The 23,897-nt window shown below is 39.3% G+C and overlaps 1 protein-coding gene across 1 annotated transcript in view; it reads left to right on the top strand.

Annotated features, from left to right (window-relative positions):
* The window catches only part of EP300 (E1A binding protein p300), an 89,310-nt gene that overhangs the window by 24,594 nt on the left and 40,819 nt on the right, over nucleotides 1–23,897 (top strand). The window contains exons 2-10 of the mRNA XM_066257129.1: nucleotides 1,787–2,403; nucleotides 14,240–14,416; nucleotides 15,298–15,559; nucleotides 16,151–16,264; nucleotides 17,770–18,015; nucleotides 18,416–18,509; nucleotides 19,299–19,436; nucleotides 20,898–21,015; nucleotides 22,233–22,407. Of these exons, the coding sequence (XP_066113226.1) occupies nucleotides 1,787–2,403; nucleotides 14,240–14,416; nucleotides 15,298–15,559; nucleotides 16,151–16,264; nucleotides 17,770–18,015; nucleotides 18,416–18,509; nucleotides 19,299–19,436; nucleotides 20,898–21,015; nucleotides 22,233–22,407 (1,941 nt within the window). The remainder of the gene's footprint in view (nucleotides 1–1,786; nucleotides 2,404–14,239; nucleotides 14,417–15,297; nucleotides 15,560–16,150; nucleotides 16,265–17,769; nucleotides 18,016–18,415; nucleotides 18,510–19,298; nucleotides 19,437–20,897; nucleotides 21,016–22,232; nucleotides 22,408–23,897) is intronic.

The raw sequence follows: 23,897 nt of genomic DNA, 5'->3' as shown, positions 1-23,897 counted from the left end.
TTGCAAGGCATTGATCTATCCACTGTACCACCACAGGCCAAGCCGGCTTTATTTTCTAACTCAAGCCTTTAACTTTTGTGCAACAGTAAAAATAAATTTCTGTGTATATTTCAGGGGGGAAATAGAATACAAAATTGCTCATAAAGTGTATATGATCCCAGTTTGTGAGTTATGTAAATATAAATGATTAAGGAAATATATCTGTATATTAAAGTTTTTCTTTAGTAGTGATGTTAGCTAAATTTTGAGACTTTATATTTCAAAACTACTTATAAGACATTTTATTTTTATGATGGATGGGCACATACAATTTTTCAAAAGGAAAGAGTAATTCTGTAGAAGTATAGGCTCTAAATCGTCTTGAGATCCTGGGATACAGTTCTGTTTGATTAAAATATGACCAGAATGCTTAACTGTGTTGGCCTTTAGGCAGGGAATTGATCTGTAAGTGATAAGACAGGCTTTCCAAAGTGCTACAGTCTTTGTGCATGGGTGAGTGGGCGGGGGTGGGTTGGGTAGGAGATGGCACTTGGGAGGGGAGATAAAGAGAGACAGGCACACTGTTAATTTCAGTGCTGTGATGAATGCTTACGAACAGGAAGGGCACATACAGGAAGAATTGTACTTTAAAACCAAGATTAATTGGACCAAATAGATCATTTAAAGTGGTATCTTGTCTTCAAGGGATGAAGTATTTTTAATAGGATAATCATTTATAGATTCAAGTATATTTAATAATTAAATACCTATTAATGTCTTTTTAATGTAAAAACTACTTGGAGAATTAAAAGGGAAGAAAATGGAAATAACCTAAATATATATACATAGTGAGATTTTAAGACTCAGCAGATCAACCAGGGACAATTTTGCCCTTCCAAGAGACAGTTGGTGATACTGAAGATATTTTTGGTCACATATGGGGTATGGATACTGATGGCATGGAGAGGAAAGAGTGGGGATCTGTGGAGCACCTTAATAATGCTTAGGACATTCCTCCCTTTCCTAGCAGGAACTAAGAATTCTCTAGCTCAAAATGTTAAATAGTCACAAGATTGATAAACCTTTAGGTAATCTATAATTTCATCTTCGTTTTGGTGGGGATAGTCAGGGTAGGGTAGAGTGGAGTTCATTTGTGTGTTATTCAAGGAGCTAGAGGCATGGTTTTGTATCTTATTTCAGCTAGATTTTGGTTAAGCAAAACTAGTCTGTAGGCTGAGGTCAGGTGAAAGTAAATTCAATCAGCAGATCTACTTTATGGCAGATAGTATGAAAAGAACATGACTAAGAATTGTAGATAGCCCCTTGCTTCATGGGGCTCACACTGAATGTTCTACAAATGATGGGTCTTTTGTATTAATTGTCTTTATTATGATAGTTTAAATCTTTTGTTCTGAATTAGTTTGTATATTGATGAATTATCTTAACCTCTTCTGAGGAATTCTGGAATATTCTGCAATTAAACATCTTTTTTTATGACTATCATCAATATACATTTCTGGCAACTCACAATGGGTGCTGTATTAAGATTTAATCCTTTTTCCACAGTCTTATTTTAGGTATAGTTCATTAATTGTTTTAACTTGTTAATATAAACATTTTTTTATTTTTAAGTATGTAGATACCCCAAAATTTTTAGTATAACATGAAAAACTGCAATACAAAGAGATAGTATTTCATAGAGTAAAGTATAGAAATGTAATAATGCTTATCACGAACAAAATATAAAGCAGTTTTTAATTGTGATTTTTGTCAAACTTTAACCATTATCTTTTCCTCTTGCTTTTAGATTTTGGTTCTCTATTTGACTTGGAGCATGACTTACCAGATGAATTAATCAACTCTACAGAATTGGGACTAACCAATGGTGGTGATATTAGTCAGCTTCAGACAAGTCTTGGCATAGTACAAGATGCAGCCTCTAAACATAAACAACTGTCCGAATTGCTCCGGTCTGGTAGTTCCCCTAACCTCAATATGGGGGTTGGCGGCCCGGGCCAAGGCATGGCCAGCCAGGCCCAACAAAACAGTCCTGGATTAGGTTTGATAAATAGCATGGTCAAAAGCCCAATTCCCAACATGGGAATGGGCACTAGTGGGCCAAATCAGGGTCCCACACCATCTGCAACAGGTATGATGAACAGTCCAGTAAATCAACCTGCCATGGGAATGAACACAGGGATGAATGCTGGCATGAACCCTGGAATATTGACTGCAGGCAATGGACAGGGAATGATGCCTAATCAAGTCATGAATGGTTCACTTGGAGCAGGCCGGGGGCGACCTAATATGCAGTACCCAAACCCAGGCATGGGAAGTGCTGGCAACTTAATGACGGAGCCTCTGCAGCAAGGCTCTCCCCAGATGGGAGGACAGGCAGGATTGCGAGGCCCTCAGCCTCTGAAGGTGAGTGCAACTTCGGTTTGTGTGTCCTGTCAGTATGTTTCTGAGTGTTCCAATGGTGGAGGGAGGGCTGAGGTCAGATACTCATTTATTTTTCTTGTTCTCTTATTTATTTTTTTAATGTATTTTTCCAAAGTGAGAACCGGTGGTTGAGGGTGGGCAGACAGACAGACTCCTGCATACAGCCTACCGGGATCTGCCCAGCATGCCCACCAGGAGCGATGCTCTGACCATTTTGGGGCATTACTCAGTTTGCAGCCAGAGCCATTCTAGAGCCTGAGGTGGAGGCCATGGAGCCGTCCTCAATTGCCGGGGCCAACTTTACTCCAGTGGAGCCTTGGCTGCTGGAGGGAAAGAGAGAGATAGAAGTGGAGAGGGAAGGGTGGAGAAGCAGATGAGTGCTTCTCCTGTGTGCCCTGGCTGGGAACCAAACCCGAGACTTCCACACGCCACAGGCTGATGCTCTACTGCTGACCCAACCAGCCAGGGCTGAATATCCCTGGTTTTTTGTTTTTTGTATTTTTCTGAAGCTGGAAACGGGGAGAGACAGTCAGACAGATTCCCGCATGCGCCCGACCGGGATCCACCTGGCACGCCCACCAGGGGCGACGCTGCCCACCAGGGGGCGATACTCTGCCCCTCTGGGGCGCCGCTCTGCCGCAACCAGAGCCACTCCAGCGCCTGGGGCAGAGGCCAAGGAGCCATCCCCAGCACCCGGGCCATCCCTGCTCCAATGGAGCCTTGGCTGCGGGAGGGGAAGAGAGAGACAGAGAGGAAGGAGAGGGGGGGTGGAGAAGCAAATGGGCGCCTCTCCTATGCGCCCTGGCCGGGAATCGAACCTGGGTCCCCCGCACGCCAGGCCGACGCTCTACCGCTGAGCCAACCGACCAGGGCCATATCCCTGGTTTTTAATAGATATTTATTATAAGATTTTTAAAGAGGATAGTTTTCCTTATTAGTAGATGGAAATTAAGGTGTATTAATTTATTATGAAATTTCAGCTAACATTTCAGATGTTCCAAGGCCTACTTTCTTAGTTTTACTAATTAGAAAATTCTAAGTGCCTGACCAGGTATCTGTACAGTGGATAGAGCATCAGACTGGGATGCAGAGGACCCAGGTTTGAGACCCCTAAGGTCACCGGCTTGGGCATGGGTTCATCTGGCTTGAATGCGGGCTCACCAGCTTGAATGCTGGGTTGTTGCCTTGAGCAAGGGGTCACTCGCTCTGCTGTAGTCTCCCAGTCAAGGCACATAGGAGAAGCAATTAGAAAACAACTAAGATGCCACAACAAAGAATTGATGCTTCTCATTTCTCTCCCTTCCATCCTGTCTGTCCCTCTCTTTCATAAAAAAGAATAAGATGCTAAGTATGTTTTTAAAAGCCTTTAAAATGTGTGCTCTCTTATATAATAAGATATTGTAAACATATTTTTTTTTTGTTTATTCTGCCATATTTTTTCTGTATATTTTATTCCTTTTTCTTAAAACTGCCTTACACTATATTTGTCACTACCTGGCATGTAGTTAGTAAATATTTGTTGAATGAGATGGCTTTGCTTGAAAGGTATTGTTGGAGATGGGTAAAATTTTCACAAGGCGTCAAGAGCAAGTTTTCTTTGTGAGAAGAATAATTTGAGCAGGCATTAGGACTCCTGTGTACTTGAGAAGGATGATGGTAAGAGTTCAAAGATAAAATTAAGATAACGGGCATGAATCAGGAGTGCAGGGACTAGGGTCACATGTAGATGTATGAAAGCCCTTAAAGTTTTTTTACTATATGATAAAGAATGTGGACATTACACTTGAGAAATAATTGTTTGGCATCCCTACCTACACTGTATTCTCCCTTTCTGGGGTTGATGTGTTTTACCTAGAATATTTGAAGTGAAACCAGAAACAAGAGGTAAATATTTATTAGATACCTTTTTAGGTCCTACGACCTTAGTTGTGAAGAGTCCCTGCCCTCCTGATGTTCATATTCCAGTGGGAACAAGAAGGATGACAGTAACTCTTCACTGATTGCTCAGATATCGAGTCCTAACTTTGGTGCAGAAGATAGAATAAAGCAGGGAATAGACCTACTTCATGGAACTTATTTTATAGTGTTCACATGAGATATACAAATTTATATTATTCCAGTTAAGTGCTGTGAAAAAAATAAAGTAAGGGCAAGGTTCATTGGGAGAATGCACATAAGTTGGGAGTAGGGCATTGTTTTATTTACAATCTAAATCCCAGGTTTCTTGAATCAGTATTGTTTGAGGGACTGGATGTATACTGTGAACAAAACATACAAAATTCCATGTCTTTGTAGAGCTTTATTTTCATGGGTAGGGGGAATTTAAATATAGAAACTTTGTTATTAAAATATTTCCTTGTTTTAATGAGCATACAGATTTTGAACCATACTACCTGGGTAGGATCTGGGCTATACCACAATCTTCTTCCTCCTCCACTGCATTTTGCAAAGCTTCTTGGTTAAGTCATTTTATTCTCTTGGTTAAAAACTTCACAAGATACTATATTTGCCTCCTAAAATATTCTGGTGACAAAAGAAATTTTTAAAATTTGAACATTCTTTTTTTAATAGCTGTCCTTTATGTTTTAAAGAAGAAATGAGTTCAACTAATAAAATCATAATTAATGATGCTACACTGCCTGAATTAAAAATAAACTTAGTCACGTGGTTGCTGTATCTCTGATTTTCAGTCTGTAGAATGCAAATTGTAAGAGTAGGTGTGGGCCCTGGCCAGCTGGCTCAGCAGTAGAGCATCAGCCTGGTGAATGGAAGTCCCAGGTTTGATTCCCGGTCAGGGCACACAGGAGAAGTGCCCATCTGCTTCTCCACCCTTCCCCCTCTCCTTCCTCTCTCTTTCACTCTTCCCCTCCTGCAACCAAGGCTCCATTGGAGCAAAGTTGGCCTGGGCACTGAGGATGGCTCCATGGACTCTGCCGAATGGCTCCGGTTACAATGGAGCAACGCCCCCTGGTGGGCATGCTGGGTGGATCCCAGTTGGGTGCATGCGGGAGTCTGTCTGCCTCTCCCCCACTTTTCACTTCGGAAAAATACAGAAAAAAAGAGTAGGTGTGACCTACCTCAGAATTGTTGAACTAAATGACTTGATAAAATACGCCCTCTGAGTGGCATAGAGTGAGCACTTATTCATGTAGTAGTAGTAGTAGCAGCAAGTGCTTAGTATTATTGTAGTTTCCATTTTGTGATGATGATAAGATATTTTTATGGGGTAGAAGAAAAATCAAAAGTACATCATGTAGCTTTAAGCTTCAGTCTTTTTGAGGTATGGCTCTCAGCTATAATGGGTGAGGATAAGTTAGTGTACCGCATAAGCAGTGTTGACTGGAGGATATGAGGGTTCCTAGTGTGTTAATTTTACATAATTTTGAAGGAAGGTTAATGTTCTTTAGAACTAAGGATTTCTTTTAGTGACAGAAGGAGGGAAGATACGGACAGACAGGAAAGGAGAGAGTTGAGAAGCATGAATTCTTCATTGTAGTGCCTTAGTTGTTCATTGATTGCTTTCTCTTACGTGCCTTTAAGGGGGGGGGCCTCCAGCTGAGTCAGTGACCCCTTGCTCAAGCAAACGATCTTGGGGTTTTGAACCTGTATCCTCTGTTTCCCAGGCCGTCACTCTACCCACTGTACCACTGTCTGGTCAGGCAGAACTAAGGACTTTTTATTCAATAAGTATTTGTTAATATTCTGGAGTTTTTAGTTTTTGTTTTTCATGGAAATAAATACAAAATAAACCTGTTTTGTGAAATAGCTTATGATTAAAGTGACAGGATCTAAAATATTAAATAATAGTATCAGACAAATACCTAAATTAATGTTAGACTCAAATGCTAAGACCTTTCTGAATATTAATAGGTATTTAATATATGTTAAAGCTGTTAATACATCAGCTCGATGAATTGTAAGTTTTATCCCATTATACAGGAGAGGAAACAAAGTCATTTGGGAAAATGTTGTAGAGCAGTGTTTTTCTTTTCTTTTTTAAAGATTTTGTTTATATTTTTTTAGAGAGAGGGAAGACGTGGAAAACGTCAGCTCGTAATAGTTGCATTTTGTTTGCGCCTTGGCTGAGCAAACCTGGGGTTTCAAACCAGTAACCTCAAAATTCCAGGTCAATGCTTTATCCACTCTGCCACCACAGGTCAGGCAGAGCAGTGTTTTTTGAATTGCTGGTTCACAGAAGCATCCACCAGAAATTTCTTGCAGGTTTGCAAAAGAGTTATGTGAAGATTATAGACCCAATGATTCTAGTCGAATTTTCTTAAGCTTATGATTTTTGCTTTAGCAGTTCCTGAAATAATTCTATTATTAGTCCCCAAGTGTAAAAAGAGTGAAAATCAAAAAAAAAAAAAAAAGAGTGAAAATCACTGTTGTAGAGAACTCTAGTCTTTCTTTTTTTCTTTTTTTTTTTTTTTGCATTTTTCTGAAGCTGGAAACAGGGAGAGACAGTCAGACTCCCGCATGCGCCCGACCGGGATCCACCCAGCACGCCCACCATGGGGCGACGCTCTGCCCACCAGGGGGCGATGCTCTGCCCATCCTGGGCATCGCCATGTTGTGACCAGAGCCACTCTAGGGACTGAGGCAGAGGCCACAGAGCCATCCCCAGCGCCCGGGCCATCTTTGCTCCAATGGAGCCTTGGCTGAGGGAGGGGAAGAGAGAGACAGAGAGGAAGGCGCGGCGGAGGGGTGGAGAAGCAAATGGGCGCTTCTCCTATGTGCCCTGGCCGGGTATCGAACCCTGGTCCTCCGCACGCTAGGCCGACGCTCTACCGCTGAGCCAACCGGCCAGGGCTCTAACTCTAGTCTTTCTGAATTAAAAGTCTATCTACATTTATCATTGTAGTATGTCATTTTATTATGACTCATATTGAAACACAAAGTTATTTTGTTTGCTACAATAGCAGTCACATCCTGACGTACTTGTATTGTACCCTATGTCTAATCTTTGCCAGACTGAGACCTATAAGATCAGGAGCCATGCCTGCTTTCTATACTCCTGCCTTAGTGATTCCTGGACCTTTCACAGACACAACCTTGAAACATCTTCATGTATTACTTTTCAGTTCTTACTCTGTAGTCCTAGATCTGGGGGGAATAAAGAAAACTCTTAACCCCCTTTCCTCTGACTAGTTTCCTCACAGGCTATGAAGAGGGTTGTGTGTTATCTGGCATATGGATAGATTCATATCCAAATTTTAGGTTTTTGCGGGTGATGAAATTGATGTGGGGGAAAAAAGAACTCTGAACAACTTTCAAATGAGTATTGTCCTTAGGAATAATTCCCTTTATCCTTTTCTCTTTTTAAAAAATAATTCTTGAGGAGGTAAGAGCTAATGTTGCCAATTTTGGAGCTCTTTTAAAATTAACTTTTTTTTTTTTAAGAGAGACCGGAAGGGAGGAGAGAGATAAGAAGCAGCAACTCGTAGTTGCTTTGCACTTCAGTTTTTTAAAGTTTTAAAGCAAAAGCAATGATTGATCTGTTGCATCTCTTTTAGAACTTGGATTTCCTTGGATAGGCAATGAGTGAAACAGGTAAGAAGGACCAGTTAGGAAGGAATGAAGTGTAAGGCAGGGAGGAAGAATCCATATTGAAAGAGAGAAAGACAGGTCTTAAATGCCATACTCTTCTAGGTTTAAACAGGAGAATCTTAGGCCCCACTTTACAATTGAGATGGATGTGTTTTTAGGTGTACAGTATCAATTTTTAAGAGGATCAGTTCCTGCCTGACTTGTCATGGTGCAGTGGATAAAGCATCTACCTGGAATGCTGAGGTCACTGGTTTTAAATCCTGGGCTTGCCTGGTCCAGGCACATATGGGAGTTGATGCTTCCTGCTTCCCCCCCCCTTCTCTTTCTCTTCTCCTTTTCTCTCTCTTCCCTCTCTAAAAATGAATAAATAAAATTTTTTTTTTTAAAAAAAAGAGGATCAGTTCCTAATGAGGTGATAAGGCCGCCTAAACTAAGGCACTGGAATGGAGATAATGGAAATGAGTCTGAAAAATAATGTTTAGTATTTGGTATAAGTTCTGAGAGATCCCTAGTCTTCCTTATTTAAGCATACCCACAGTGCTTAAAATAGTGCCTGGTGTTTAAGTTGGGTACAGATACATAACATGGGCATTTACTGAATCTAGTAGGTCCCTAGGACATGTCTGAATATATAAGGCTCCTGGAAAGTTCTGTCCGTTTTTGGAATAAAACAAAATACAAATTTTTCTTACCGTCAATAAACTTTATTAAGTAATATAATTGCCATTATTATTAATGATTTCTTGCCAGCATGAGGGCAATTTGTATATCCCATTTTTAAAAAATGTTTTATCTTTTGATGCGAAAAATTGAACCAGTGCTTGTTTGATATCTTCTTCATTTTTTAATTTTTTGCCCTTCAAAAAATTTTGTAAGGACAAAAAACAAGTGATAGTCGGAGGGTGCTAAGCCCGGGGAATATGGTGGATGCGACAGACATGCTTCTGTAGCATTTCTTCCTTGTTGAAATTCATAAAAATTACAGTGGCATAAATGAACTTTATCAGTAGCCATGAGTACACTATCACTTCACACATAAGTCTAACGTGAATCAACTTTTAGTTAATTTGCTACGTCAGTATGTATACATTAAGTGATAAAAATAGAGAGGCACACATGCGCCAAATAAACATGTGCTTATGTGTTGAAACTTGTGATAGAAACGGACAGAACTATCCAGTAGACCTTATACTATAATTTAGTTTTGTTTTTATTGTTAGGTGAATCTTTTTTTTATTTTTATTCATTTTTAAAGAGGAGAGAGAGACAGAGAGGGAGAGAGAGGAGAAAGAGACAGAGAGAGAGAAGGGGGGAGGAGCTGGAAGCATCAACTCCCATATGTGCCTTGACCAGGCAAGCCCAGGGTTTCAAACCAGCGACCTCAGCATTTCCAGGTCGACACTTTATCCACTGCGCCACCACAGGTCAGGCCTGTTAGGTGAATCTTGAAGTCACACATATGTGTTACTGTAGTACCTACAAATCTTCTTAATAGATTTTCGTTCCTGTGTTAAGTGTTTGAAAATTATTATATTTATATTTTGGGCACTATTTTATTTGTCAATGATTGTTGCTATTGTGTATTGTTTCTTTTTTCTCCAAGTTTGTGCTTTTTATATATTGAAAACTTAGAAACAATCTGTAGAATCAAATATTTTTTTAAAAGAAACAAAAAAAATAGCCTGACCAGTGATGGCACAGTGGATAGAGCATCGACCTGGGATGTTGAGGTTGCCAGTTCAAAACCCCAGGCTTGCCCAGTCTAGGCACATATATATGAGAAGCACAATGAACAACTAAAGTGAAGCAGCTATGAGTTGATACTTCTTGCCCCGCCTCTTCTCTCTCTCTCTTTCTCCCTAAAAATCAGTAAATAAAACCTCTAAAAAAGAAAGAGGGAGGGAAGGAAGGAAAGTAAGTAATCCCCTGCAGGTTCTTTTTGTTTTAGCTGCCTAGAACTGTTTATGGCTTTCTGGTCCTTTGCTTTTTCAGTTTAGGTAGTTATCTGTATTGTTGTGGTTCAGGTAGGTGGTCAGTAATTGGACATCTGGTTAACATTAGCTATGGAGAAGGGGAACAAGATGAAATAATTTCAGTATAGCAGAAATTAAATACAGTATATTCTCTTCCTGTTATATTTGGTGAGGCTGGGGGGGGGGGTATTTTCTAACACTGGCAGCAGAACTTTGAGGGAGACCATAAAACTAAAGCCTGAGTCTGTTGGTCTGAGTGACCAGAAGTGTCAGGAATGAATACTGCCAACTTGCAGTCTACTAGAGTGAACTTGGAGTTTCTGGGTAATGCATTGTGATTGATGGACAAAGGAATGTCAGGAAGTGATTGAAACTTGGTTGGGATAGGCAGGCAGGGCAGTGACTATGTAAACAAATGTGAAGGACCAGATTCTGCTGAGATGTAGTATGTGAATAACGACATTATGGTTAGGCAGCTTACAAATTGCAGCATTTTATTTATGTAAATAGTAAACTTAAAAGTATAACTTACTGTCTCTTGGTCTTTTATGGCCTGTCATGCAGGTTCTGTGATAGAATGGCTTTTATTTTATATCTTACGAATTTCCATGCTAGTAAGAAACAAAATTAAGTGAAATATACCTCCCCCAAGTGTAAGTATGCATATATTGGAACTATATGAGAGTATGAATATTAGAACTTTAAAAGCATATGTCGCAGCAGAACTTGCAGTCACATTTGGCTCAACCAAAAGAAATCTGTACTTAATTGATTAAAGCCTGTTTCTACTTTTGATTGTCTCTACAATCTTACTGGCCAGATGTACTTATGAAACTATTGGAGATTAAATCTGTAAGTTTTTTACTCTGGATGCTTTCTATTTAGGCTGCCCCATTCTTTCTTGCTTCTACCCGAACATGCCACTTCCCTCAGTCTTGTTCTCTTTTGTCATTTTAGAACACTAGGCAAGTTACTTAATTCCTAGTCTTTAATCTCATCTGGAAAATGTAAATGTACTTAAATTTTTTTTCTTTATTATCTTGCCTATCCCTGATAGGCAAACCTTTGAACTGATCCAAGATGTCTTATTCATATAATTTTGCATAGCATAGATACTGCATATGATTTAAAGACCTGAACTTTATTTACAGAGGTTCATGCAATTTGTTTTATGACTTTTATAATTTCTGTTTTCCTGAGTTAATGAGCTCTTGTCAATCAGGTTTAGGGTGATGGTTCTACAAAGATAAATTAACTATGGTTCTTTCCCTTCTGTGTGTGGTCTGAGAATAGAGGTATGCATTTTAACACATTATTTTATCACCTATATTGTATTATAAATAAAGGCATGAACTTGTATATCAGGGTAGAAAGAAAGCACTTTTACTGTTTAGGACAATAGATAATTCACACAGGGGCTAACTTTTGAAATGTATCTTTTTCCCCCATTGATTTGACAGAGAAGAGGGGGAAAAGAAAGAAGAAGGGGGATGGCTTGTGGGAAAGGGAGAGAAAGAGACAGAGAAACATTAACTCGTTCCATTTAGTTCAGGGGTCGGGAACCTATGGCTCACGAGTCAGATGTGGCTCTTTTGATGGCTGCACTGGCTCGCAGACAAATCTTTAATAAAAAAAATGTTAAAAATATAAAATATTCTCGTGTATTATAATCCATTCATTTCCTACCGCTCATGTTCATGGTTGCAGGTGGCTGGAACCAATCACAGCTGTCCTCCGGGACAACACCAAATTTTTATTGGATAATGCGTAAGGCACATGGGTCATTGTATGGCTCTCACGGAATTACATTTTAAAATATGTGGCGTTCATGGCTCTCTTGGCAAAAAGGTTCCCGAGCCCTGATTTAGTTGTACACTCAATAATTGCTTCTCATACATGCCCTGATGGGGAATTTTACCCATAACCTCAGCAGGCAGGAATACTCTGTTCACTGAGCAACCCAGCCAGGGCTTGAAATGTATCTTAAAGGATGAATAGAATTTGTAGCTGCTTCTTAGTTACAGTTATACAAACTGAGTAAGCAACAAAAAAATGAAAATTGGACTGCTTCTTTGTGAACTTGACTATTTTATTTCCTTTATAGCTCAGGAGTCAAATGGGAGAGAAAGATACACCACTGCCTAGTTTTAGGGAAAAGGAAAAGCTGAAGGCCAATACTTGAGGGGTTTTTTGTTTTTATTTGTTTTTAAGTGAGAGGAGGGGAGATAGACTCCTGCATGCACCCCAATTGAGATCCACTTGACAACCCCCCCTCCCCAGTCTGGGGATGGTGCTCAAATCTACTGAGCTATCCCCAACGCCTGGGGCTGACATTCAAACCAGTTGAGCCACTGGCTGCGAGAGAGGAAGAGAAGCAAATGGTGCTTCTCATGTGTGCCCTGACTGGGAATTGAACCCGAGACATCCACAAGCTGGGCCAATGCTTTATCCACTGAGAAAGCCAGACAGAGCCTACTTGAGATTTAAGAAGTATTATGCCCTCAGATTTGCAAGTTAATGGATATGGAGAATAGGGATACCATGGAGAAGTAGTCAGGCCTTATGCACACCATGAAGGCTCTGGTATACCATGTTTTCTCCTCATAAATTAAGTATTATGCCCTCAGATTTGCAAGTTAATGGATATGGAGAATAGGGATACCATGGAGAAGTAGTCAGGCCTTATGCACACCATGAAGGCTCTGGTATACCATGTTTTCTCCTCATAAAGACAAGAAAAGCTATTGGACACAGTCTACATTGGCTGTGAAGGGAGACCAGAATTAAGACAGTGGTAGTGGGCATGAATATATGGAAAGGATTTGGAGGGTAAGAGTGTAGAGGTAGAATTTAAAGGACATTCAAAGAATTGGATCTGACTGAGGATAAAAATATGGTATAATTCCTTTTAATTGGGCAATAACTGTAGTGTCCTTAGGCATTAATTGATTTACAGTGGGATCTTACGTGGAAGAATAGAATTGTAAGTTGCTTGCATCATTGTTACCAGCAAAATGGTTTTTGAATAATTAATACCATTTATATTAATCATTATATAGTATGATGGCTCCAGATGGACTTATATAAATACGGGGGGGGGAGTGCTGAGGGTGAGGGCTTCCTTTTAAAGTACATAGCAGTTGTAAAGAAAATGAAATTACTTCCAAGAGCCAACCAGGTGATTTAATGAATATAGAAGCAAGGTTTAAGAAAGCAAGAAATGGTGTGGGCTCTGAGTTTATGTGCTCTGTATAAAGGATTCAGATACAAAAAATTTAAAAATTGCTGTGCCATCATGTTCCTAAGTAAAATAAGGACATATGCCCCTATCTACCAGTTTTCTACCTTTTATATAGACCAAAATGCCTGGAATAAGCATTCAAATACTTTGACATAATTAAAACTAACATACGTAGGGATTAGATGAGTTACTGAGTTGAATTCATTGAGCCCTATACTTGTGCTTTAAATGAAAGTGCATTTGACTGATCTGTGGTGATGCAGTACATAAAGTGTCAGCCTGGAATTCTGAGGTTGCTGGTTCGAAACCCTGGGTTTCCTGGTCAAGTCACATACGACAAGCAGTCAGTGAACAACTGAATGAAATAACTACAAATGACACTTCCCACGCCCCCTCCAAAATCAATAAATAAAGCTGCATTTAATGCATTAAAACTGGAGATGAATAATAACCTTGCTTAACAGGTATAGCTAAATGAAGATGCTTATAAGTTTTCCTAAAGCACATTCATCTCAAATGTTTATAGAAAATTCTGTAAATTTACTATACCTGAGGCCCTTAAATTTTTTTTTCTCTTTTTTTTATAGAGACAGAGTCAGAGAGAAGGATAGGTAGGGACAGAGAGACAGGAATGGAGAGAGATGAGAAGCATCAATCATCAGTTTTTCGTTGCGACACCTTAGTTGTTCATTGATTGCTTTCTCATATGTGCCTTGACCGTGGGCCTTCAGTAGACTGAGTAACCGCTTGCTCAAGCTGGTGAGCTTTTTTTTTTTTGCTCAAACCAGATGAGCCCACACTCAAGCTGGCGACCTCAGGGTCTCGAACCTGGGTCCGACGCATCCCAGTCCGACGCTCTAGCCAATGTGCCACCTCCTGGTCAGGCTTAAATCTTAATCTTAAAACTGCACTTTCATGAGCATACTTTACAGTCTGTTCATATATGCAGAGAATTATCTTTAAAATTTTCTTTGTAATTTAGGAAGTGGAAAAGAAAAGGGAATAGTAATGTTAATGTGGGATTAAGATTTAATTGTTTTCTGTTTCTTATTTTTAGATGGGAATGATGAACAACCCTAATCCTTATGGTTCACCATACACTCAGAATTCTGGACAGCAGATTGGAGCCAGTGGCCTTGGCCTCCAGATTCAGACGAAGTCTGTGCTACCAAATAGTTTATCTCCATTTGCAATGGACAAAAAGGCAGTTCCTGGTGGAGGAATGCCTAACATGGTGGGTAGTAATCTTATCTACAAAATTATCTTTAGCCTGGCATTTTAACAAAAAAATTATGTTAAACTTGCATCTCTTCTACTATACACACTGCCTTGTAATGGGTGGCCCATGTGTTTGAGGAGGTTTATGCCCTCCTTCCAGTTCACATGATATTTTGTCACTTGTGGCATTGATCAGTACGGGTGGTGGTTCAAATAGGTGTGATTGGCGTCACTAAAATGAAAGTTTTGGGTGTCTGCTATAGTATGCAGTTTCTGCTTATGAGCATGTCTATAGAATAAAAAAGTGGAACATTTTTCCTTGTCTTAGTCTTTTGCATTGTGTCATATAGTTATTGAATGCCTATATTTGATACTCTAGAAATTGAGGCAGTAGAGATAAAAAGATTAATAAAACATGGCATCTTTGTCCCCAGAAATGTTTACTTCTTTATTGGAAAAATGAAATTTCTTCCAGAGTTCCTAAAAGTTAATTATTCACTCACCTAAAAGATCCTGCTTCACAAGAAGCTACTTTGTTCTTCACAACCTTACTTGGACGTGCTCTTTAATACATATTCCTTGCTTTTCCCTGTCCTACTCGAGTTTACCATGTTCTCTTCTTTCTATTGCTTGCTCTATATTATACGTTCTTTGATTATACATTTGGTAATATAAGTACTTTGTTTTCTTATTAAATTGAACTTCTCAATGGTAGGGCCATCATTTATTTATTTTGGAATCTCCTATGTCAAGAAATGGAGTCTGGCTTATAGTAGTAGACTGTCCTTAGATGTTTTAATTGAAAATATCCAGGTTCATATTTATTAAAGAGACAGCACATTATGACACCTAAAATTAAGTATATCTCTTATATACTTAATTTGTTTTCTCTTTTAGGGCCAACAGCAGGCCCCTCAGGTCCAGCAGCCAGGCCTTGTGACTCCAGTAGCCCCAGGGATGGGTTCTGGAGCCCACACGGCTGATCCAGAGAAGCGCAAACTCATCCAGCAGCAGCTTGTGCTCCTTTTGCATGCTCACAAGTGCCAGCGCCGGGAGCAGGCAAATGGGGAGGTGAGGCAGTGCAACCTTCCCCACTGTCGCACAATGAAGAATGTCCTAAACCACATGACGCACTGCCAGTCAGGCAAGTCTTGCCAAGGTGAGTGAGCTCAAAGGGTTTGCGTGCTCAGCAATTAATTAATATTTACATCAGAGAAAAGAGAGAAAATATGATCAACTCTGCTTTGAGACCCCTTTATTCTCTGTACAATATTCTAAAATAAATACCAATTTGTACATGAGTATGGATGTGGTAGGAGAAGAAAGTTTTAAAAGACTTCCTTTTTGTGATGATTCTTAATATGTCCCCAGTATAGCATACTTTAAAAATTATTGAGGGTTCGCTAACTATCATGAAGCCCAAAACTAAAACAGTGTTACCCCATTTAATACAGTTTGTGTATTTGTGGAGTCACTGTAAATCTGTTTTTTAGAATACAGTAGATTGCACTGGTTGGTGGTGAAAAATATGGGCCCTGGAGCCAGACTTCCTGAGTTTGAATCCCAATTTGGGTACACTTTGACTTGGTGCAAATTACCCACTTTTTGCCTATTTTCTCAACTATAAAATGTGAGTGCTAATAGCTACCCATTAGGGTTGTTATGATCACGAAGTGAATGAATAACATCTGTGGCACTTGCAAGTGATCAGAATTAGCTGATACTGATGTAAAAATTTTTCTTCTTTTAGTGGCACACTGTGCATCTTCTCGACAAATCATTTCACACTGGAAGAACTGTACAAGGCATGATTGTCCTGTGTGTCTCCCCCTTAAAAATGCTGGCGATAAGAGGAATCAACAGTGTAAGTGATTAAATCTTTTTAAACTTTCTTGTATTGATTTTTAGAGAGAGAAAAACATCAATCTATTTCTGTATGCCCTGACCAGGGGATGCGACTGGGGATCCAGCTGGTAACTTCTACATATTGGGATGATGCTCTCTAACCAGCAGAGCTGTCTGGATAGGGCAGTGATTAAATCTTTTGAATCTTTTATACTGAACGCATTCTTAGACACCCTCCCCTGCCCCCAGGGCAGTTTGTAGGATTTAGAGCAGTGGTAGTCAACCTGGTCCCTACCGCCCACTAGTGGGCGTTCCAGCTTTCATGGTGGGCGGTAGCGGAGCAACCAAAGTATAAATAAAAAGATAGATTTAACTATAGTAAGTTGTTTTATAAAGATTTATTCTGCCAAACTTAGTAAAAATCTGACGTAAAGTATTTGGTAAGTTATTATTATTATATGCTTTAACTTACTGTAACTCTGCTTTATAAACTTTATAAAGTAAAGTTACTTCCCTACTTTATAAATCGTTACTGTGGAACCGGTGGGCAGTTAGAAAATTTTACTACTAACAGAGATACAAAAGTGGGCGGTAGGTATAAAAAGGTTGACTACCCCTGATTTAGAGTATTTGATTATGTGAAGTTCCTATGGCTACCTAGTTTTCACTTTTCATTAATTTCATATTAATGAGGTTAGAATTGAACTGCTTATTTCCTAAAATAAAATCCAGTAACTCAGTCATTCTTTATAAAAATGATAGATGAATTTATGCTCCATTTTAAAATTTATGAAAACTTAAAAGATCATTGCTTTAACATTGAGCAGTTACTCCTCTATACTGGTGTTCTAAATATGTAGATACTTTGAAATAAATTACTTAAAGAATAAAAAAGGAAATTAATTTTGCCTGAGATGATGAGATGCTTTTCTTAGAGAAAAGGGAAGTCAAAAGTAGAGACTTAAGTGCAGCTACCATACCTCTGCTCTAAAATCAAAACATTGAATGACAATTTTGGAAATATATATGCAGCATGTGTAAAGGGAATTAAACTTTATAAAGTAATGAAGAAATCATGGAAAACCCAGTAGAAAATTTAGACTAGGAGACAGAAAATTCACTAGAGGGAGTAAATACCAAAAAGTTCACTGTTCAAAGAAGAAATGAAGTATCATCTCTCCCATCACATTGGCAGAAACATTGCTCCCTAGTGTTGGCATTTGTATGTTTCTGAGGCATTCATATATACTGTTGCTGGGAACATTGATACAGCTGCAGGAAGGCTTTTGGGTATTTGGGGGTGAAAGCCTTTTCATGCCAGTTTGCATCTGGAAATATTTTTCAAGGAAATAATGGGGGAAAAGATGCATGTAGTAAGATGTTTCACAAAACAATAAATTTTTGGTTTTTCAAATTCATTGAAATGTCAGTCTTGTATGTGTGTGTGTGTGTGTGTGAGAGAGAGAGAGAGAAAGAGACAGCACCTTTTAATACTGTAATACCATTTTCTTTTGCCTTCTCTAGCAATTCTGACTGGAACACCAGTTGGACTTGGAAATACTAGCTCTCTAGGGGTGGGTCAACAGTCTACACCCAGCCTAAGCACTGTTAGTCAGATTGACCCCAGCTCTATAGAAAGAGCCTACGCAGCCCTTGGACTACCCTATCAAGTAAATCAGATGCCGACACAGCCCCAGGTACAAGCAAAGAACCAGCAGAATCAGCAGTCCGGACAGTCTCCCCAAGGCATGCGATCCATGAGCAACATGAGTAAGTTTGTGTCCTCCTAGTGACAGATGGAATATTTGTTATGTCTTTAAATGCCATGTAATATGTAGGATTAACTCCTTATGGTACTTCATGTATTATTAGCCTTTGTATATGTGTTGCTGGTTATACTGCTAATAGTTATTATTATATATATGCTGCTAGTAGTTTTGCCCCTGATTTGTCACTTGTTTCTTGACTTTGTTTATGGTTATTATTGCTCAAATTTCCAATGTCTTTATGGCTTCAGAGTTTGGAGTCTTAAAAGGGTAAACATTTCTTGTGATATTTTCTTCTAGTACTTTTATAGCTTTCCATGTTTTTTCTTTTTTAATTTATATTTTGTTGGTGGTGACAGTAGTGGCATTTAAAATAAGCTACCTTGTTTTTTGTTTTGACCTAGATGCTAGTCCTATGGGAGTAAATGGAGGTGTAGGAGTTCAAACACCTAATCTTCTTTCTGACTCGATGTTGCATTCAGCCATAAATTCTCAAAAGTAAGTTTTATTTTGGTTTCTGCTCTGTGTCGTTTTCTAAACATTTGTTAGAATTTTTTACAGTTTTTTAGTTTCTTTGATATAATATATCCTTGATGAATAAAAACAAATATATTTTTGTCCATACTTACAGGCTTATTATAACCTATTTGAAATCATATCAGTTATTTGAGGTAACCTACACCATCTGGTATACATTCGGCAGTTGCTAGTACGCAGCTACTTTAAAAATGAGTTTACTCTATCTCGGTGGTTTTTTTTTACCTTTTTACACTTGGGGACCAGTGAAAATAGAATTATTTAGGTGACTGCTAAAGCTGAAATCATCCTGAGCATAAGCAAATTCAACTAAGATCATTGGTTCTGTAATCTTCACCATAAAGGTGGTTAACTCTTTCACAGAACTGCGCGAAGTTTCTGGGGGACCAGTCCGCAGACCTGCAGTTGAAAAACACTGCTTTTATCCCATTGTTAAGAGTTAGTCCTTTGCCCAATGATTTCCCTGGGATAAGCTTTTAAAGTGGTAGCATAGTTTTATAACACAAGACTTAGCTTTCTAAACCGAAATCATCTTCCTCCCCTCCCCATAATAAAATGTTGTAGGTTAACACTTTGCCTCACAGAAGCATTAACACATGTATACTCTTTCCCCCCAGACTTCTTTATGTAGTAGCTAGACTTGTCACAGTTTATGGGACCCATTGCAGTTACCACTTTCAACTCTGTTTAAATGAGATCATCTTGCTGCTTCCCTCTTCATTAAAACTGTTTCACCACTCCTTTTTAAAGCCCAATAATGAATGAAAATGCCAGTGTGGCCTCCCTGGGTCCTATGCCAACAGCAGCTCAACCATCCAGTACTGGAATTCGGAAACAGTGGCATGAAGATATTACTCAGGATCTTCGAAATCATCTTGTTCACAAACTGTAAGATTGTAGGCATATCTTATTCATAGGAGTTAACCCTGTCAACAATCTTTCAATCTGCCAGGCACTTAACCAGATGAAGAATACTATTGATTCTTCTGTAGCTTGGCTGTTGCTGCTAATATACTTCTGTTCCTGTGGCTTTCTTGCTTCCTAGTCTGTGGTTCTCAATTTTTTCACCATCATTTGTTAAAAATCTCCTCAGCTTTAAGTGTGTGAACTATTCTGGATAATGACAGTAATTAAATATATTAAACTATTCATTTTAGTGTTACTACCTTTACAAAGTTCATAATTTAAAAGAAAAAGTAGGTCTCAACTCATTAGAATATGGCAGTGGCAACAGTTATCTGTTGTCCCTAGTAAAGCTTTTATTAGGTGATAAGCTCAATCAGGTAGGATGGTGTGTGAGCCTCCAAGAGCACACACACCAATAATTGTGTAAAAGAGTTTGCATTATTTGTCAAGAAGTTGATATATACCTAGGCACTTGGAGTCATAAACACTGTTTTATTTAGTGCTTGTCAGAATAAAGAGGAAAAAGGCAAATAGAGTGGAAAAACATGATGTGCCCAATATCAGAAATAAAGAGCTTGGGCCTCACTGATGACAGAACTTAGATTTCAGACAGCACACAGCATTTTTATTCTTGGAGAAAGCAGTCTTTTTTTTTTTTTTTTTAATCTCCACTTAATAGAAGGGTTTAATTCATCCCATCTATATTTGTTATTAAATGAACAGAAGTAATTATTTGGAGTCGATCATCTGAGTTGATGTTAGAAGCTAGTATATGCCTTTGGCATTTTTTCCCCACCAACTCAAGTATTCTTCTAAACTTCCATTTATTTCTTCTCCTGGTTCCTTCAAGTACTATACAACTGTACATTAGATAACCAAATTATAAATTAATGGCTAGAAATCAGCATTTGTCAATCTTTAGGAACACCAGTGCCAAGCATTTTGTAGGAAATAGTAGAGAATAAAATATATTTAGCAGAACCATAATGTATTTCTGACCCCTTTCCTTTGTTTTTGATCTTTTAAGATTTCATAGTGATGATTCAGTTTTATTTTACTAGGCTGAATAAATGTAGGCGAGTGAATGATCTGAAGGCTGTTGATAATTGATACTGTAACAAAGGTCAGGTTTCCTCACTTCCTTTATGCAAATTGCATAATATAATTTTTTGCTCCAAATTAGAGATACAGGGAGGGGCCAGAGAGTATGTTTATGGAATCATTTCTTATGTTCAGGTTGGGAAAACCTTTTATTTGTCACAAAGAGACAGTTTCATTTTTGGTCAGTATTTTATATTTGAGCACATTCCACACCATTTTAAAATGTGTACATTGTACAAAATGAGAAAACACTAATCAGAAAAAGTTTAAAGCACTGTACATTTCTATGGGGAGATCAAAAAGCTGACATGTTGTAACAGTGGTGGGATTCTCTATTCTTAGTGTTCAAGCCATATTTCCTACTCCGGATCCTGCTGCTTTAAAAGACAGACGGATGGAAAACCTAGTTGCATATGCCCGGAAAGTGGAAGGGGACATGTATGAATCTGCAAATAATCGAGTGAGCACCTGTTTTTTTCTATATATAGTCAGAAATGGACCTGTTCTAGTTGCTTAGTTTATTCCTCTTTGTAACATGTACTTTGAAAGATACCCTTTAGCTATCCTATCTTATTCTCACTGCATAGTCAAGATAACAGCAATTTAAGTAATTTTCTTAGAGTATATCATCAGGAATTTAAAATTTTTCCTCTTAATAATACAGTGCACTCACATGGCACTTTATCTGGGTTGTCCTTCTGTCAACTTAGAAAGTGGTTGAGCTGTTTCCAGCTCTGTGCTCTTTTCATTGGAATATGATGAATCAGCTGCTTATTATTTTCATTTCAAGTAGTATTGGTGTTTCTATACATCAATTCAACTTTCTTCCCTAAATTAGCACTTTTTAAAAAATTTATCTATTGATAATAGAGAGAGAAACATTAATTTGTTGTTCCTTTAGTTGTGCATTCATTGGGCGCTTCTTTGTGCGGGGACTGGGAATAGAACCTGCAACCCTGGCATAGCAGGATGACACTCGAACCAGCTGAGCTACCCGGCCAGGGCCTACATTGACACTTTTTAAAAACGTAGCGTGGCCCTGGCCGGTTGGCTCAGTGGTAGAATGTCAGCCTGGCGTGCAAAAGTCCCGGGTTCGATTCCCGGCCAGGGCACACAGGAGAAGCGCCCATCTGCTTCTCCACCCCTCCCCCTCTCCTTTCTGTCTCTCTCTTCCCCTCCCGCAGCTGAGGCTCCATTGGAGCAAAGATGGCCCGGGCGCTGGGGATGGCTCCTTGGCCTCTGCCCCAGGCACTAGAGAGGCTCTGGTCGCAACAGAGCGACGCCCCCTGGTGGGCGTGCCATGTGGATCCCAGTCGGGCGCATGCGGGAGTCTGTCTGACTGTCTCTCCCCGTTCCCAGCTTCAGAAAAATACAAAAACAAAAAAAAACATAGCGTAACTTTTGCATGGGCTATAAATTGCACATGATATTTTGGAAAATCGACTGTCAGAGGTTACACTTTACTATGTAGATCAATAATAAAGCTGCTTTTCACATGATCATTCTGAAATGACCTCATGTTTGGAATAATTTGAGAATGTTGATTAGGTTCTTCCCCTTTTTAGTTTCTGCCTACCTCTTTAAACGAGGCTAAAAGCTGTTCTTAGTTCAGTTTTTCTGTTACCTAATGGTAGTTCTTTTTTTCTCATCTCAATTTTATTTTCAAAATTCAAAAAGGCGGAATACTACCACCTGCTAGCTGAGAAGATCTATAAAATCCAGAAAGAACTTGAAGAAAAACGAAGGACTAGACTACAAAAACAAAACATGCTCCCAAATGCTGCAGGCATGGTGCCAGTCTCCATGAACCCAGGGCCTAACATGGGGCAGCCACAATCAGGAATGGCTTCTAGTAAGTGTTTTTTGTTATACTTGATTTGGAGAAAATTTGGTAATAAATGATTCCTCACCAAAGTCATTAATTTATGCAACTGTTCTAGAGTTTTCAGATGACTTTTTTTTGCCTTTGCAAAATAAGTAAATAAATAAATCTCTAGTAAAAGTAGTAGCTGAACTGTATATTTAAAGTTTCTGGGCATGGTACTTAACATGTCTTGATAATCTGGCATCATTTTAGAGCCAAAGATACTCTTCTCTCACAGTGACACTTAGGAAATGATAGCCCTCAGTTTTTCACTGACTTGCATTTGTTAGGCAGCCAATGGATGTAGTCTGAGTAGGTTCAAAGACTCCACTAACTTGCATACATCCAAAACACAATATCATATTACTTACATTGACAAAGTATGTTCAAAGGCTAAGAACTGTTCCTTAGAAGCATCATTTAAAATTCATTTTGACAGTTTATGTGTTCTAGTTATAGCAGACATCTCAGACTAATGAATTAACCAGATAGCCAGGATTATTATTCATTGCCTTATTTATTCAATGACCCATTAGTAGGTTTCTAGCAGTGAAATGTGGTTTTAGATACATAATAGACAGAATATAAGCCATTTAAATGATGTAAAGAAAGGCTATGATAAGGAAAAGGCTGTATTTCTTGAATCAGTGTAAGTTGATGACCTGTAGGTAGCGTCAGCTGAGCCAGCAAGTACCAACTCTTATATGCCATCAGTGGATTATAAGTGGGCTTAGAAATTTGTCCCCCTCAGGCCTTGAAATACTGGAGTGGAAAACTGTTGGTTGCCTCTGGCTTTTAGCAGCCTCATTTGTTCATTGCCACGTGCTAGATACATTTCCTCATTGGGCCATGCTATGAAAAGAATTGAGTAGAGCAACAGCATTTCTGGCTGAGGAATAGTATACATAGAGGCCCACTGGTAAAGGAAAATACAGGTATTTTTTTAATTAGGTAGGAGAACAAATGTTCAGAAACAAAGTTGACCAGAGCTGAGGAGACTGCTTTAAGGCTAATGGTTTGAACTAGGGGCAAAACTAAAGCACAGAGACTAGTAGACAAATTTGAGATACTTGATTGTGATAGAATTTACTTATTTAAAAATTTGAGCCAACTTCAAGTTCTTATCAGATATTAAATTGTAGTCCTGCCCTGGCCGGTTGGCTCAGTGGTAGAGCGTCGGCCTGGCATGCAGAAGTCCCGGGTTCGATTCCCGGCCAGGGCACACAGGAGAAGCGCCCATCTGCTTCTCCACCCCTCCCCCTCTCCTTCCTCTCTGTCTCTCTCTTCCCCTTCCGCAGTGAGGCTCCATTGGAGCAGAGATGGCCCGGGCACAGGGGATGGCTCCTTGGCCTCTGCCCCAGGCGCTAGAGTGGCTCTGGTCGCAACAGAGCGACGCCCCGGAGGGGCAGAGCATCGCTCCCTGGTGGGCAGAGCGTCGCTCCTGGTGGGCGTGCCGGGTGGATCCCGGTCGGGTGCAT

Source organism: Saccopteryx bilineata, chromosome 1, assembly GCF_036850765.1.
Source record: "Saccopteryx bilineata isolate mSacBil1 chromosome 1, mSacBil1_pri_phased_curated, whole genome shotgun sequence".
Taxonomy (NCBI): Eukaryota; Metazoa; Chordata; class Mammalia; order Chiroptera; family Emballonuridae; genus Saccopteryx; species Saccopteryx bilineata.
This window is presented reverse-complemented; position numbering and strand designations above follow the sequence as displayed.